General features: G+C 36.5%; 1 protein-coding gene across 5 annotated transcripts in view; it reads right to left on the bottom strand.

Annotated features, from left to right (window-relative positions):
• Nucleotides 1-13,934, bottom strand: part of CPEB4 (cytoplasmic polyadenylation element binding protein 4) — a 74,307-nt gene that overhangs the window by 17,623 nt on the left and 42,750 nt on the right. For 3 of the 5 annotated variants that reach the window (XM_012461160.2, XM_012461161.3, XM_021672236.2), the window contains exon 3: nt 10,441-10,491. The exons of the other annotated variants lie outside the window; for them this stretch is intronic. In XM_012461160.2, the coding sequence (XP_012316583.1) occupies nt 10,441-10,491 (51 nt within the window). The remainder of the gene's footprint in view (nt 1-10,440; nt 10,492-13,934) is intronic. 5 annotated transcript variants of the gene reach the window in all.

Genomic DNA, 13,934 nt, shown 5'->3' with positions numbered 1-13,934 from the left:
TTAAAAATTTTTTCAAGGACACTGTAAAACTTCATTGAATCTTATTTATTTCAGGGGAAGCTTTTTGCTATAACTGTTGTCCAAGGTTCAAATTATTATGAAATTAAGGCAGTATACAACAAGATCAAAACCAATTATTACCATATTAATAATGTTTTCTCTTAGAATTTGCCGCTAACTAGCAATTTCGTAGATATACCAATATTTAATTCATGACTTTTTTACCACCAGAAGATAAATACCAATTTCACGGTATTTCTCAGTTAATCCCTTCTAAAAAAAAAAAATCCTAACAAATGAAATCTTTAAGCAATTCATCAACTTCTTTTTAGCCAACAGTTTCCTATCCCTAATCAAGTCTTCTACCAAGTCCTAAATGCTGGAAAAGTAAAAGATTTGGTATTTTTATTGCCATGTAGGTTGTAGTCAAGGGGCTAAGTAAAGGTAATTAATAATCCACTGGAATACTCAGGAAATGACAATATAAATTTTAAATCAGAAAACCTTTGAGAAAATGTCTTCCCTGAAACAAACTGGCACTTATAAGCCCAGCCTATCCAAACAACTCAATTCTATTCAACAAACATTTCTTGAATGCCTGATCTTGTGGATAAATAATAAACAGCGAATGTCCCTGACCTCCAGGAACCAGCAGCTTTCAATGCCAGCAGGCCACAGAAGCAAACAACAGTGTAGCATGCCTATTGTTATACTAGTTATGCGATAGGTATAACAGAAATACAACAGAAATAGAGAGGAAGAACTGGCTCTGATGAAAAAGTTGGGGGTGGGGTAGGGAATTTGAGGTGGTCCTTAAAGGAAAAACAGAGGAAGGGCATTCCAGGCCCAGCAGCGTTACAGGCAGGGGGTGCTGCAGCATTCAGGTAAAGGTGGCCAGAACAGAAGCACGTGGAACAAGTAGGGACCTGGCTGGGGATGAGACTGTAACAGTAAACTGGGATAGGATTTTTTTTTTGGAGACAGAGTCTAGCTCTGTTGCCCAAGCTGAAGTGGTGCGATCTGGGCTCACTGTGGCCTCTGCCTCCTGGTTCAAGCAGTTCTCATGCCTCAGCCTCCCAAGTAGCTGGAACCACAGGAGAGTGCCACCACGCCAAGCTCATTTTTAAAATTTTTTTTTGGCAATGACAGGGTTTCACCATGTTGGCCAGACTGGTCTCGAACTCCTGACCTCAAGTGATCTGCCCCTGTCAGACTCCCAAAATCCTGGGATTACAGGCATGAAGCACTGCACCCAGCCTGGGATAGGTTTTTGAGTGAGAAGGTATAGCTCTTTTAAGAAATCACTACACAAACTCATAAACTGGTCAAAGTTTTTATTCTTATTTCTTATTCTTCTAGATAAATGCTAAATAAGTATAGCTCAGAAGTATTATGTGAGTATCTTCCAAAGTGAAATTGTATCTCAAACCAAAATACACTATTTCTGCCACACTTAGATAGCCCTGGATTTCACCAAAATATTTGAGCAAATGGATTCACACAACATAAAATCTCCCTCAAGCAGTTGTGCTTTCACTTTAATAGGTCTTAAGTTTAGAGGGTTGGGGAGGGCTAAGTATTTTCTGACTTATTCAGACAATAGTTAGAAAGACAAATAGCATCACAAAAGGTGATGCTTGTTTAAGAACATTCTATTCATACAACTGCTTCACAGATCCTTAAGGGAGTTTGGGGAAACAAAGTAATGATCTGAAAATCTTGGTGCTGTCAATCTTAAAAAGTTGATTCATGCTGCTTGGATTTCTGAGAAAACAGATATTTGAAAAGAACAGGCTTTTATAAGCTACAAAATTAACATGAAAACTCTCACAGCTTCCATTATTTCAAAAATAAATAATTTCAGGAATAGTAGTAAGGGCTGTGGATCAAAAGTTACAATCAAATACTTCTGAAATCTTCAAATGTGTGCTCTCAAACTTTGATTATATACTGTAAAATAAAACTTGTCAATATAAAATAATTCATGGTTAAATTCTGAGATTAAATTCTGAAAGCTATGTAGACATTTTCACATATTAAGAGAAAATAGGTTGTAAGTGAACAATGTTTACAACTATAAAAGTTGCCCAATCAAATCAGGTAATTAATATAAATTAATACTGAAGAAATAAAAACAATGACATTCTGGAACATGCAAAACAAGAATGTGTAATTTTTATTTCCACTTATTGTAATATTTATACATTATTTTTCATGTAAATTTTGACATGACATATATACAAAAATAAACCATAAGTTCAATGAATTTTCTACAAATTGAACAAATCTATGTAACTGGAACCCAGTTATTAATAGAATGCTAAATAATGCTACTTTATCCTATATAAAAAAGATATACTAAGCATCTTTTCCTCATTTATTTCAAATTATACTGGCACACAGTTTATGATGAAATACTTGTAACATAGATCCTCTCTGCTTTCCTGAGGAAAATGTCAGACAGATTTCTAGTCTCATGACTAGCAAGCATTGCTTGTTATTTGATGTTTCTCAAATATCCAAGGAAATTAAGTTAAAAAATGACTTTAATTATGTTCAAAGAAATCTACGTTTTGGAAAAGTTCTAAGTCAGCAAAACTCACTATGCTTAGAATTTTCCTTCATTTACCAAAAAGTAGACTTTTAAAAAGATTTTTTTAAATCCATGCTATTACCACTGAATAAAAATCTCCCAGTTCCCATCAAAGTTTAAATGACTATCACTTACATGTTTATCTACTTTTATTTTTACCTCTTAGTTTTGATTTATTTTTATTTTTGGAGATAGAGTTTCACCCAGGCTGGAGTATAGTGGTGCAATCTCAGCTCACTGCAACCTCTGCCTCCCAGATTCAAGCAATTTTCCTGCCTCAGTCTCCTGAGTAGCTGGGATTACAGGCGTATGCCACCATGCCTAGTTTTTTTTTTGTATTTTAGTAGAGACAGGGTTTCACCTGTTGTCCAGGCTGGTCTCAAACTCCTGAGTTCAGGCAATCTGCCCACCTCAGCCTTCCTAAGTGTTAGGATTACAGGCGTGGGCCACCATGCCCAGCCTAGTTTTGATTTATAAAGTCCTCAATAATTTAATGTTCAGAACTAACAGGATTCAAGAATGTTAAAAAAAAAAAGGGGGGGGCACTCAAAATATTATGGCCGTAAGTTTTTATGACTTCTGGACATGTTATTAGATCTATTAATAAATACTTTATCACCAAAATGTCTTTATAGGACTGCTTACAAATGCTTCCTTTCCCTGTTATTAGCCCTATATGCACAATCAAATTCCCTTTAGCAAAGGGAATATCCATTAATCTGTAATGCCAGACTTACAAAGAAGGTACAGAAAGACTTTTCAGGGCTCCCCCCACTTTCTCCTTCCCCTCCCATTTTATTATAAAAATAAAACATTATTTATCTTATTAAAAGTACCTTTTTCTCATTTGTTGCAACATTTGTAATAATCAAAAAGAAACAAAGTACCCATACATTCAAAAGGAGAAACACCTAGTATGGGGCATTCTTATTTTATTTATTTATTTTTTTTTCCAAAGGAGCAACCCTATTAACTGAGCATGTGCCATTTTATTTTAAATGTGGCTCATGGTCATGTACCTAAAGTTCTCTAAGATGTGGTCTGCATGTGGTGTCTAAGTGTGTACTGTAGAATCCTTACTGTGTACATTTAAAAATAAAGAAAATATAAATAGGTATGAAGGGACAGGCATAAAATCTTTTTACTTTTTTTACTTTTTATTTTCTTTTGATTTTTATAGAGATGGGGTTTTGCCATGTTGCTCAGGCTGGTCTCAACTACTGAGATCAAGCAATCCACCCACCTGGGCCTCCCCAAGTGCTAGGACTGCAGGCATAAGCCACTGCGCCTGACCATGAAATAGTTTTTCTAGAAACAGTCACAAGAACCTTTGGAGAGAAAAATTTCTGGAAATAAGAAAGAAGGCTTTCACTTCTTGTTTTATCCCTTTCTATACCATCTGAATTTATTATTATTGCATATGCTATATTGCTATATTTGTTAATGGACCTTTTTTGGTTTTCCCCTTGGTACTAATATTAAAATAAGCAAATGATACATTACTTTCAAACAAAAGCCTACTTTTCTACATAAGAGCATCTAATCAATTCTGTCAAGAATAGGACTTTAGGTCATGAAGGATAAGATATTACTATGTTTTAGAGGACAGTGAAAAAATGGATCCTATTCAGGTTATGCCGATCTACTTTAGGCTCTCCATTTGTGCACCTCTCACTGCCCCATCGTGAGAAGGCAGATAGCAATTCTATTTGGGAAAAAAAGCAGGGTGTAGCTCACATGATAAGATGCTATCAAATAACTGACTTTTGGCCAGGCATGGCTCACATCTATAATTCCAGCATTTTGGGAGGGCAAGGATCATCTGAGGTCAGGAGTTTCAGACCAGCCAGGCCGACATGGTGAAACCCGTCTCTACTAAAAATAGAAAAATTAGCTGGGCGTGGTGGCGGATGCCTGTAATCCCAGCTACTCGGTAGGCTAAGGCAGGAGAATTGCTTGGACCTGGGAGGTGATGGTTACAGTGAGCTGAGATCACACCACTGCACTCCAGCCTGGGCAACAGAGCTAGACTGTCTCAAAACAAAACAAAACAAAAAAAGCTGACTTTTCCATTAGGACTAAAAGAAAATATGAGAGGAGGAGTGGGGAAATTAGCCAAATTAGTAAATCAGTTGAAAAGCTATAAATCGAAAACTTGAAGCTAAAAGGAGTTAATCTATGAACAAAAGAGTAAAGATGGTAGAATCAAAAAGCAGACACAATCATTACAAAGATCAAAGCAAACAATTCCACAAAGATTAAAAGAAACATTAAAAATAATTTTATAAATGAATCCCTAATTTAACAGGCTCACTGCCACATAATTAATTTACATATGCTTTATAGTTCAAATTTCCTATGTCATGTTGGCTTATGCTTATATTAGCTTGTTGGTACAACAACATTCAAAGAATGTCCATAAGATATGATAAAGACACTATTATTTATAAGGCCTACCTTAGAAAAGAGCAGAGAATGCAACTCTAGTTTCTTCATGTCTCTAACCCTCAGTTTTTTATTTATAAAAATGAGGAGCAAATTAAGGAATAATGAAAGACATCAGGTATATATATAATGGTCAGACAGTCACATACTCAATAAATAATCTCCTCCCTTTCCCAAAAGTAAATTCATATGCATATATTCTTCGTTTGATCTTCAACAATTATTCTCAGCTTTTCATTATCATTTTAAGGATAAGAATTATAGAGCACTTTAGAGTTTACAGTATGTTTTCATATTATCTTTTCAACGAAGGGATCTTTCAACATGCTCCTTACTGTAGCAACTAGAACCATATGACATACATTTTCAGTAAGTGATCATCATCTACATTTCTCTTGGGTAAATTATACGTTCCTTTTTGATAGATTTCTTCCCCCTCCCAAGCAAACAATATTCCTCCTTTCATTCCAAAAAACTATAATTAAGAGATGTTGGGCTGGGCACAGTGGCTCACGCCTGTAATCCCAGCACTTTGGGAGACCGAAGCAGTTCAATCACTTGAGGTCAGCAGTTCGAGATCAGCCTGGTTAACATGGTGAAACCCCATCTCTACTAAAAATACAAAAATTAGCTGGGCATAGTGGCAGGTGCCTGTAATCTCAGCTACTTGGGAGGCTGAGGCAGGAGGAATCACTTGAACTCGGGAGGGGGAGGCTACAGTGAGCAGAAATCAAGCCACTGCACTCCAGCCTGGATGACAGAGTGAGACTCCATCACAAAAAAAAAAAAAAAAAAAAAAAAGAAAGAAAGAAAGAGATGTTGTTCTGTGCTACCTTTAAAAGATCTTTAACTAATCTCTTCCTCAAAGGAAAGAAAATACATACATGAGTTGTTAAAACTTAACAGGTTTTTTGTTGCTCTATAACTTTCTCCTGCCCCAAGGTTAATTTTTAAAGTAGTTAATCCTGAGGGCTAAAGCAGTGGAATGAAAGGTTAGAGAAAAAAAAAAGTATAATACACAAGCATTTTTTATTCAGGTAAAATAAAGCTTTAAGCTGGGTAAGAGGAAAATTAATCTTTTAATCCAACGTCTATCTCAGAGCTAAGCCAAGATAACTCCAGAGGAATTTGAGGTAACTGGCCTATGTTTAGCACTTCCTCTCACCTAACTGGGAAACTAAGTTTCAGACTTGCTTTTCATAACCATAAAATGGGCATTCTAACTATATCCCTGCTACATGAAATTTACTAGTAAAAGGCACCTATTATGGGCTGAGTTGTGTGGCCACCCCCTGCCCCCACCCTTCTGCTCAAATTCATATGTTGAAGTCCTAACCTCCAGTACCTCAGAATGTTACTATATTTGGAGACAGGGTCTTTAAAAAGGTAATTAAGGTTAAATCAGGTCACTGGGGTGGGCCCTAATCCAATATGACTGGTATCTTTATAAGAAGAGATTAGGACACAGACAGGCACAGAGAAAAAATCATGTGGCAACACGGCTATCTATAAGCCAAAGAGACACGCCTCAAAAGAAATGAACCCTGATGAAACCTTGATTTTGTACTTCTAACCTCCATAACTGTGAGAAAATAAACTTCTGTTTAAGCCAACAGTCACTGGTACTTATTATAGCAGCCCTAACAAACTAATACAGCACCCAAAAAGTAGCTTTTAGAAAGTTTGGTTTTAAAAATACATTGAAAATCCAAAAACTCTCCCCAAGATTGCTGCTCAAAAAAATCTCTACAACTATTAACACTGCAATAAACGAAAAATTCTGTAACAGTCTTAACACAATTATCAATCATTGTTGAATTATATTGGCATTGCCTTTTAACAAGAGTGGTATATGAAGGTATCTGTATAAAACTGTAGTAAAACTGATGATTGAGCAGGGGAAAAAGATAATTTGATCCATGAATGAATACAACCTATTTATCTTTGTACAGGCAAATTACAACATTAGTCCAATATAAACCACTGAAAACTGCTTGATTACTCTGACTTTTTTCTTTCAATTATTGTTATTATTTTTCCAATAAGAGGCTGGTGAGGGGATTTTCTTTTTATTTATTGAGGATTTAAACCTCTTTCCAAAAGCTCTGAGGTTGCTTGAAAATTCCAAAATAAAGCATAAAATAAAAAATCACAGTCAAAATTCAAATGTTCATGTGAGAAGGAGAACATTCTCTTTCTCTACATTTACATGTAGCTGCTCTACATTTTTATCGAAACAAAACAAGAAACGGTTTTCAACAGATACTTGGAAGAAAAAGCTCTGAAAGTTACCACTGAAACAGAGTAAGAGTGGCCATATAATTACCTTATTAAAGGTTTTTAAAAGCCTGAATAGATTATGGTAGACAAGGAAGAACAGCTCCTTATAGCACCTTTCAGTCTTAAAATTATGCAATGACTGACTATAAAGTAACACAAATTAGGCTTTTATTTTCAGTTTAAGAAAAGGCTGCATGGACACAAGACATGAAGGGAATGCATTTTAAGGTGCATAGTTTCAAGTTATCTACCTTATGACAGACAACAAAAGCAGGTTCAACTTTCAATAATTTTTGCAAACCCATATTAATCCTTTGTTCTGTATTTTTTTCTTATATATTTTCAGCTAAGAAGCAATACTTATCACAGTAGCCCTACCAAATTAATGAATGACATTAATTCCTAACTAAAAATATTACTTATTCTAATTCTCTTATTTTGACTTACTATGTGCCAGGTGCTATACTAAGTGATTTACACACATTTAATCTTCACCACAACCCTATGTGAGGGTAGTATTTGTAAATCTTTAATTAATCCACTAAGCACAATTCATTATGCCAAATTTACATTACGGGCACCCCCAAAACCTGAGCTAAAGTGAGAGCAAAGCTACTAAGAATTAATACATAAATGAGATTAATTTGTCTACAGATGTGATCCACTCTAGAAGATATTTCACAAACATGACTGACAAAATGGATAATGTGCACATCTTGATCAAGGTCCCTAAAATATTGTCTTAACACCCCTCCTCCCCACCTAGTTTTAATTCCATGACTTTCAGGCAATCTCTGCTATGATCTGGACCTTGCTACTGGAGAGAGAATAGGTCAGTCAAGCAGTCACCTCCAGCATCTGGTCTACCTGGAAGTTTTATGTTTCATCATAAATGAGTAAATTGGCATCTGGTCCTAGTTGGCTGGTTACTGAAAAACTAATTCTTGATCAAATCTGACAAAATCAAGTTTTGGGGCCCCAGGAAGCTCAATACTAGACCTGAGACCATGGCAATCGTAACCCCACACTCCTGGGTCTTGTTTGAGGAGCCAGCAAGAGATGTTTCTTAAAAGAAAGACATCTCTCTTTGTCCTTTATCTTCACATCTTTCAGTATGAGGTGATGCTAACCCAAGTCAGTATACCTTTATAATAAACAAAATTTCCATGTATGCAACATTAAAAACTATCTAGTCCTCTCTTAGAGTTCATGGACCAGTAAAATTTGAAAACAAATATTTTGGGGAAAAGTTACTTTTATTTTTTCATTGACAAGTAAGATCATTAAAAATGATCTATTTATGAAAGAAAGGATAGTAATGAAGATAAAAGGAAAGGCAATTTCATAATAGTATACTTTTTTTCTTTTTTTGAGACAGCATCTTACTCTGTCACCCTGGCTAGAGTGCAGTGATGCAATCATGGCTCACTGCACCCTTGACCTCCAGATCCCAAGCAATCCTCCCACCTCAGCCTCCCAAGTAGCTGGGACTACAAGCATGTGCCACCACACCTGGCTAGTTTTTAAAAATCTTTTGTAGAGAGAAGGTTTCACCATGTTGCCCAGGCTGGTCTTGAATTCCTGGGCTCAAGTGATCCTCCTGCTTCAGCCTCCCAAAGTGCTGGGATTACAGGTGACTTTTTTCCTAGTTAAGTGAATTTAGCTTTAAGGAAAACCCACTAGAGAGAGCTTATTTTTCTCAACAACCCTCAACAAAGATGGGCCCCAGAGGCAACTCATCCAACAGGAACATCTTCATAAGGAAATTGGGACAAAGAAGAGTTGATCACTTTGTCTAACATGACACAGCAGTATCCCAAATTTTGGTTCACTACAATTTCCAGTACTTGGACCTGACTCGAACTAGTTTCAAAGGAAAAGGTAAGCTTTTCTCTCTCTGTGTGTGTGTGTGTGTGTGTATTCACACACACACATACACATATATCCCTTATGTTCTCCTTATCCTGATGCCACTGTCGCCACAGGGTTCGGTTTTTGGCCTAATACATTTATGCTGGAATATTATATTATGGTATTATTTCTGGCAATGCAGCATGAAAAGACCTGCGTCTGATGACCAAGTGAGGTTTTATAAACTATTTAGTCTCCAGAAGATCTGATGTACCCAGCAATTCTCATAAGGTGAATCTCCTGCTAACTTTTCCTGGCTCAACAACCCTAAGTTATACAACATACTGATTTCAAACACTAGCCAAAAAGGAGATTGTCATAAAAATAATTTTTAACTCCTCATTCACAACATACTAAAATCAAGAAGTGGAAGGATTTTTATTTTTATTTGTTTTGGGAATGATGAGAATACAGCTATTTAGTCCAGAACACTTCTTAGAGGTTGTGGGACTTAAAATGAGCTTTGACAAATGGAAGGCATTTTCTACACACAGAAATTTGAAAATTCACATTCCATAGTAAATTAGTAGAAAAGAAGTAAACAAGACCTCTGTATTTCACCCCATTGTTTTAGACCATGATACTAAAAAAACAGACACTAAAATTCTTCTAAGTGAATGTTCCCTCCTCCTGGTGAAACTTAGCTTGCTTCACTATGCACATAAAAAGAGAACTCAACAGAACCTTAGCAGTATTTAGAACAGGAAAGGAGAGTCTAATGAAGGCACTGAAAAGCCAATCAAACTTCATTTTTCTTGTTTTCGTTTGACAGCAAACAGCAAATGACCTTGTCCTATGCGATGTCAAGCACTGTGGTTTTAGGCTGCCTTTTTCTGGTTTTAGATCTCTGCTTACCCTTTCCTCTTGGAACATTTTTCCAGCCACGTGGAAATGGCTTTTATGTTGACATTTCAAAGGTCACTCTACAGAGGCTAATATTAGATAAAGCCAGTCTTTAGGTATCATTATGGGATTTTCATTTATTCTCATAAATGAAAGTTAAGGACAGGGAATCAGTTGGCCCTCAAATTAAAAAAAAAAAGTTTCTGCCACAATTTTGAGGTAAAAGAATTATTCTTAAAATAGCTGATAGATTAATGGCAACTTATAATTATCATTACAGAACAAACTCATGTCATTTCTCCACTGTTGAAGCACAACTACTGTATCAGTTCTGTGCACTTCACTAGGGTAAATCAATTATCACTTACCATTAATAAGCAGAGAGCTATCGGATCCTGGATATGAATAGTTTAGACGACCTGAAGGTAAAAGAAGGCCGTTACTAAATTTACTTTTTTCATAGATGGTTTAAACTTATTCAATAACAGAGCTGAACTGACTTGCTTTCAAATAGGTAAGGTATTTGAATCAGAGGATACATCAATCAGCACGTTCATCAATATTTAAAAAGGAAAAGTTTCAAAGTAGGAAAAGAAAATATCTCTCATATTTAACTACTAAGTCCTTCTAATTTGCAAATCCCCATCCAAAGTAATTTTCTTTATACCATTACGTAACAGCAACTCATTATGACAGTCTTCACATTTCTGCCCCAATAAATGTGAAAATTTTTCTTCATTTGTGTAGTGTTTTGTTACTTTTGAAAGTATGTAATTGGCAGTAATATTTTCCTATGTGACTCATAAGAAAAGTGCCACACTTATGCCTACATGTACAGACAGGCTAATGGGTTTAATTTCAGGATTGGGGGAACATTCTCAGAGGGAAGAAGAACATTTCACTAAACTTACATCTGACAAAAAATATCAAAAGCCCAGGGCACAGCAGGCACTCACTAAATGCTGGGTTACTTTCCTCTAAATTTTGAAGTGTGTCAAAATCTACTTTTGAAACGAAAATGGGCACCCAAGATATCCCTCAAAAAAGAATTTGCAAAGGTACTAAAATTTTTGTTGGATGAACTGTCTTCCAAACTGCTAGTCACAAATACAAGACAGGAAATGGCAGTGGGATTTCTCTTCCTTGAGGTAATTACATTTCTGTTTTGGAAGAGTTTCTACATGTAAGCTGAGTACACTACAAATCCTTACTGAGTACACATATGGATCTAGTTCTATACTATAAGTTATAAAATAGGAATCATCATGCAACATTTTTAAGTCTCCAAACCCTACATGCCACCTGCACCCGCCTTAAGAAGAATGACTGAAGAACACTCAACAGGTCTTCCTCATCTAGGGAATGGATAGAAGGACCTGGTTGGTAGTTCTCTACTATAGTCCCACCTTCTATAAGTCAGGATTTAGAACAGGAATTTTAAAGTGACTCAGAACTACAAACATTCCCTTAGGAAACAGCAGTCTGAACTCCAACCCCACAGAACCATGACACCCAAAGGCTAAGGAAAAACGGATAAACAGAGGTTCTCCGATGGCTTACGGCTGGGGTAGGCCTTCCAGGATGCCAGCAAAGACTCCACGGAAGTGGAGTCTTCATTCTTTAAAGACTTCCCTAGTTCCACGGAACACTCTGGGAACCACAGCTAACATGGGGTCCCATCAATCCAACAGCTACATAGTAACAACTCTTTACAAAGGAACTTAAGGTCTCCCATGTTTTAAAATGTTGCTTCTTTGAAACAGTCTCCATAGAAATGAATTCATGTCACAAAAAGAGGAAACTATTCTCTATTGCCAGTGACTTTAATGAATCCATATCCAAAACTTGAAGTCTGGATAAATTCTGAACATTATAATTTTCTTGTAATTTTAAAACCAAATGAAAGGACTTAAAAGAAATTAAGTTGGTAATTGTTCCATTTAAATTTCAGCTTATTCCTATGTAGGGAGTGGGGGTAGGAATGGAAATGGAAGAAAAAAAGATAAACATTAATTTCGATATTTCAATTTCTTCCTAAAAATTGGTTTCATTCTTTAATGCTAATGTACACAGCCAAGCACCCAAATTCTATCTAGGCTACTAAATTCTATCTAGGCTGCTTTTTAACTATAGTCTGGATTTATGGTCTGTCACAAGTATATATTTTTAAAAGAATAGACTTGAGATGCTAGGGCCAAGAACATGACCCTGTTAAAAACTTGTGGGGTGGGGGGCTGGGCCCAGTTGCTCATGCCTGAAATCCCTGCACTTTGAGAGGCTGAGGTGGGCAGAACACCTGAGGTCAGAAGTTCGAGACCAGCCTGGCCAACGTGGTGAAACCCTGTCTCTACTAAAAATACAAAAATGAGCCAGGCATGGTGGTGCACACTTGTAATCCATCCCAGCTACTTGGGAGGCTAAGGCAGGGCCCGTGAGGCGAAGGTTGCAGCAAGCCAGAATCACACCATTGCTCTCAAGCCTGGGCAACAAGAGCAAAAGTCTGTCTCAAAAAAAAAAGTTGTGGGATGGGGACAGAGTACTGTTTCTGAATCACAAAGTAGCAGCTGATTTTCTGTAATGGAACATATATACGGATTCTGTACTTCTAAAACTCTTCAGTGAATGGGTAAGAGCTATCACACACTTTCATTTATAGTAAAACATTTTTCAAAAGAATGTCTAAATCAATATAGAGACAAAAATATTTCAAAACATTAGTTGAAGTGTTAAGAGGAAATGTTTTATTAGCTCTAAAAAGATATTCTAATTATTTAATGCTAACATTGCAATAGAAACCAAGGCTGTTCTATATGAACCATAATGCCTCTTATTTGATGCCAAGGAAGAATTATTATTATTATTTTAATTTTTGAGATAGGGTCTCACTCTGTTGCCCAGGCTGAAGTAGAGTGTGGTGCCATCTCGGCTCACTGCAGCCTCAATCTCCCAGGCTCAAGTGATCCTACCACCTCAAGACTCCCAAGTATTTGGGACTATAGACACATGCCACCATTCAGAAATTTATTTTTTGTAGAGACTGGGGGCGGGGGTCTCCCTATGTTACTCAGGCTGGTCTCAAACTCTTGGGCTCAAGCAGTCCTCCCACCTCAGCCTCTCAAAGTGCCAGGTTTACAGGAATAAGCCACCTTGCCCAGCCCCAAGGAAGGATAATAAACAATGAGAATCCAAAAGACAAACAGGCTGGTTTCACAATAAAGTTTTACAAATGAAGTTCCACTTTATTAGAAACTCATCTTTTGGGTACCTTTTAAAGAGAAAGAGAATATTTTAGCTTGACAGTAACAAAACGGTCCTTTAACTCAATTATGAGATTAACTCACTACATATCTCCTGAAGAGACCTCCCACAACCAAAGTAGGTGACCTTTAACACTTACCCTGTCCCTTGGCCTTATAAGTTAAAGTCATACCCTCCAGCTAAGACACAATGTGACACTGTCATTGGCAAAGTTCATAGTTGAACTCTGAAAGTGATACTTGTTTCTAATTTTTTTGATCCAGCCTTGTGATATGATTCCTGTCAGGCTAGAATCAATTGTGGTCTCTAGTAGCAACTACACTTGTGACATTCTGTTAAACAATCAGTTATTCTTTCTACTTATAGTTTAACATATAGGCAGTGACATAAGAAAACGGTTTCTTTTTTTAACCTGCATAATGCTTCCCTAACCTGTGTGCTTACTCTTCTGTAAATTCTCTCCACAACTAAAATAGCGAAAGAGTTGTCCATAATTTATTATGGATAATACATATCATTTTCCTTTCTGGAAATCTTCAAAAAGCTCCCATTAAAAGTGCCATGGAAATTTGGTTATCTACAATCTTTTTGCATTCTCCTTGTA

This window comes from Aotus nancymaae, unplaced genomic scaffold, assembly GCF_030222135.1.
Source record: "Aotus nancymaae isolate 86718 unplaced genomic scaffold, 86718_ANA_hifiasm-v0.15.2.pri h1tg000015l_1, whole genome shotgun sequence".
Classification (NCBI taxonomy): domain Eukaryota; kingdom Metazoa; phylum Chordata; class Mammalia; order Primates; family Aotidae; genus Aotus; species Aotus nancymaae.
The sequence above is the reverse complement of the archived record's forward strand: the minus strand, read 5'-3'. Positions and strand labels throughout refer to the sequence as shown.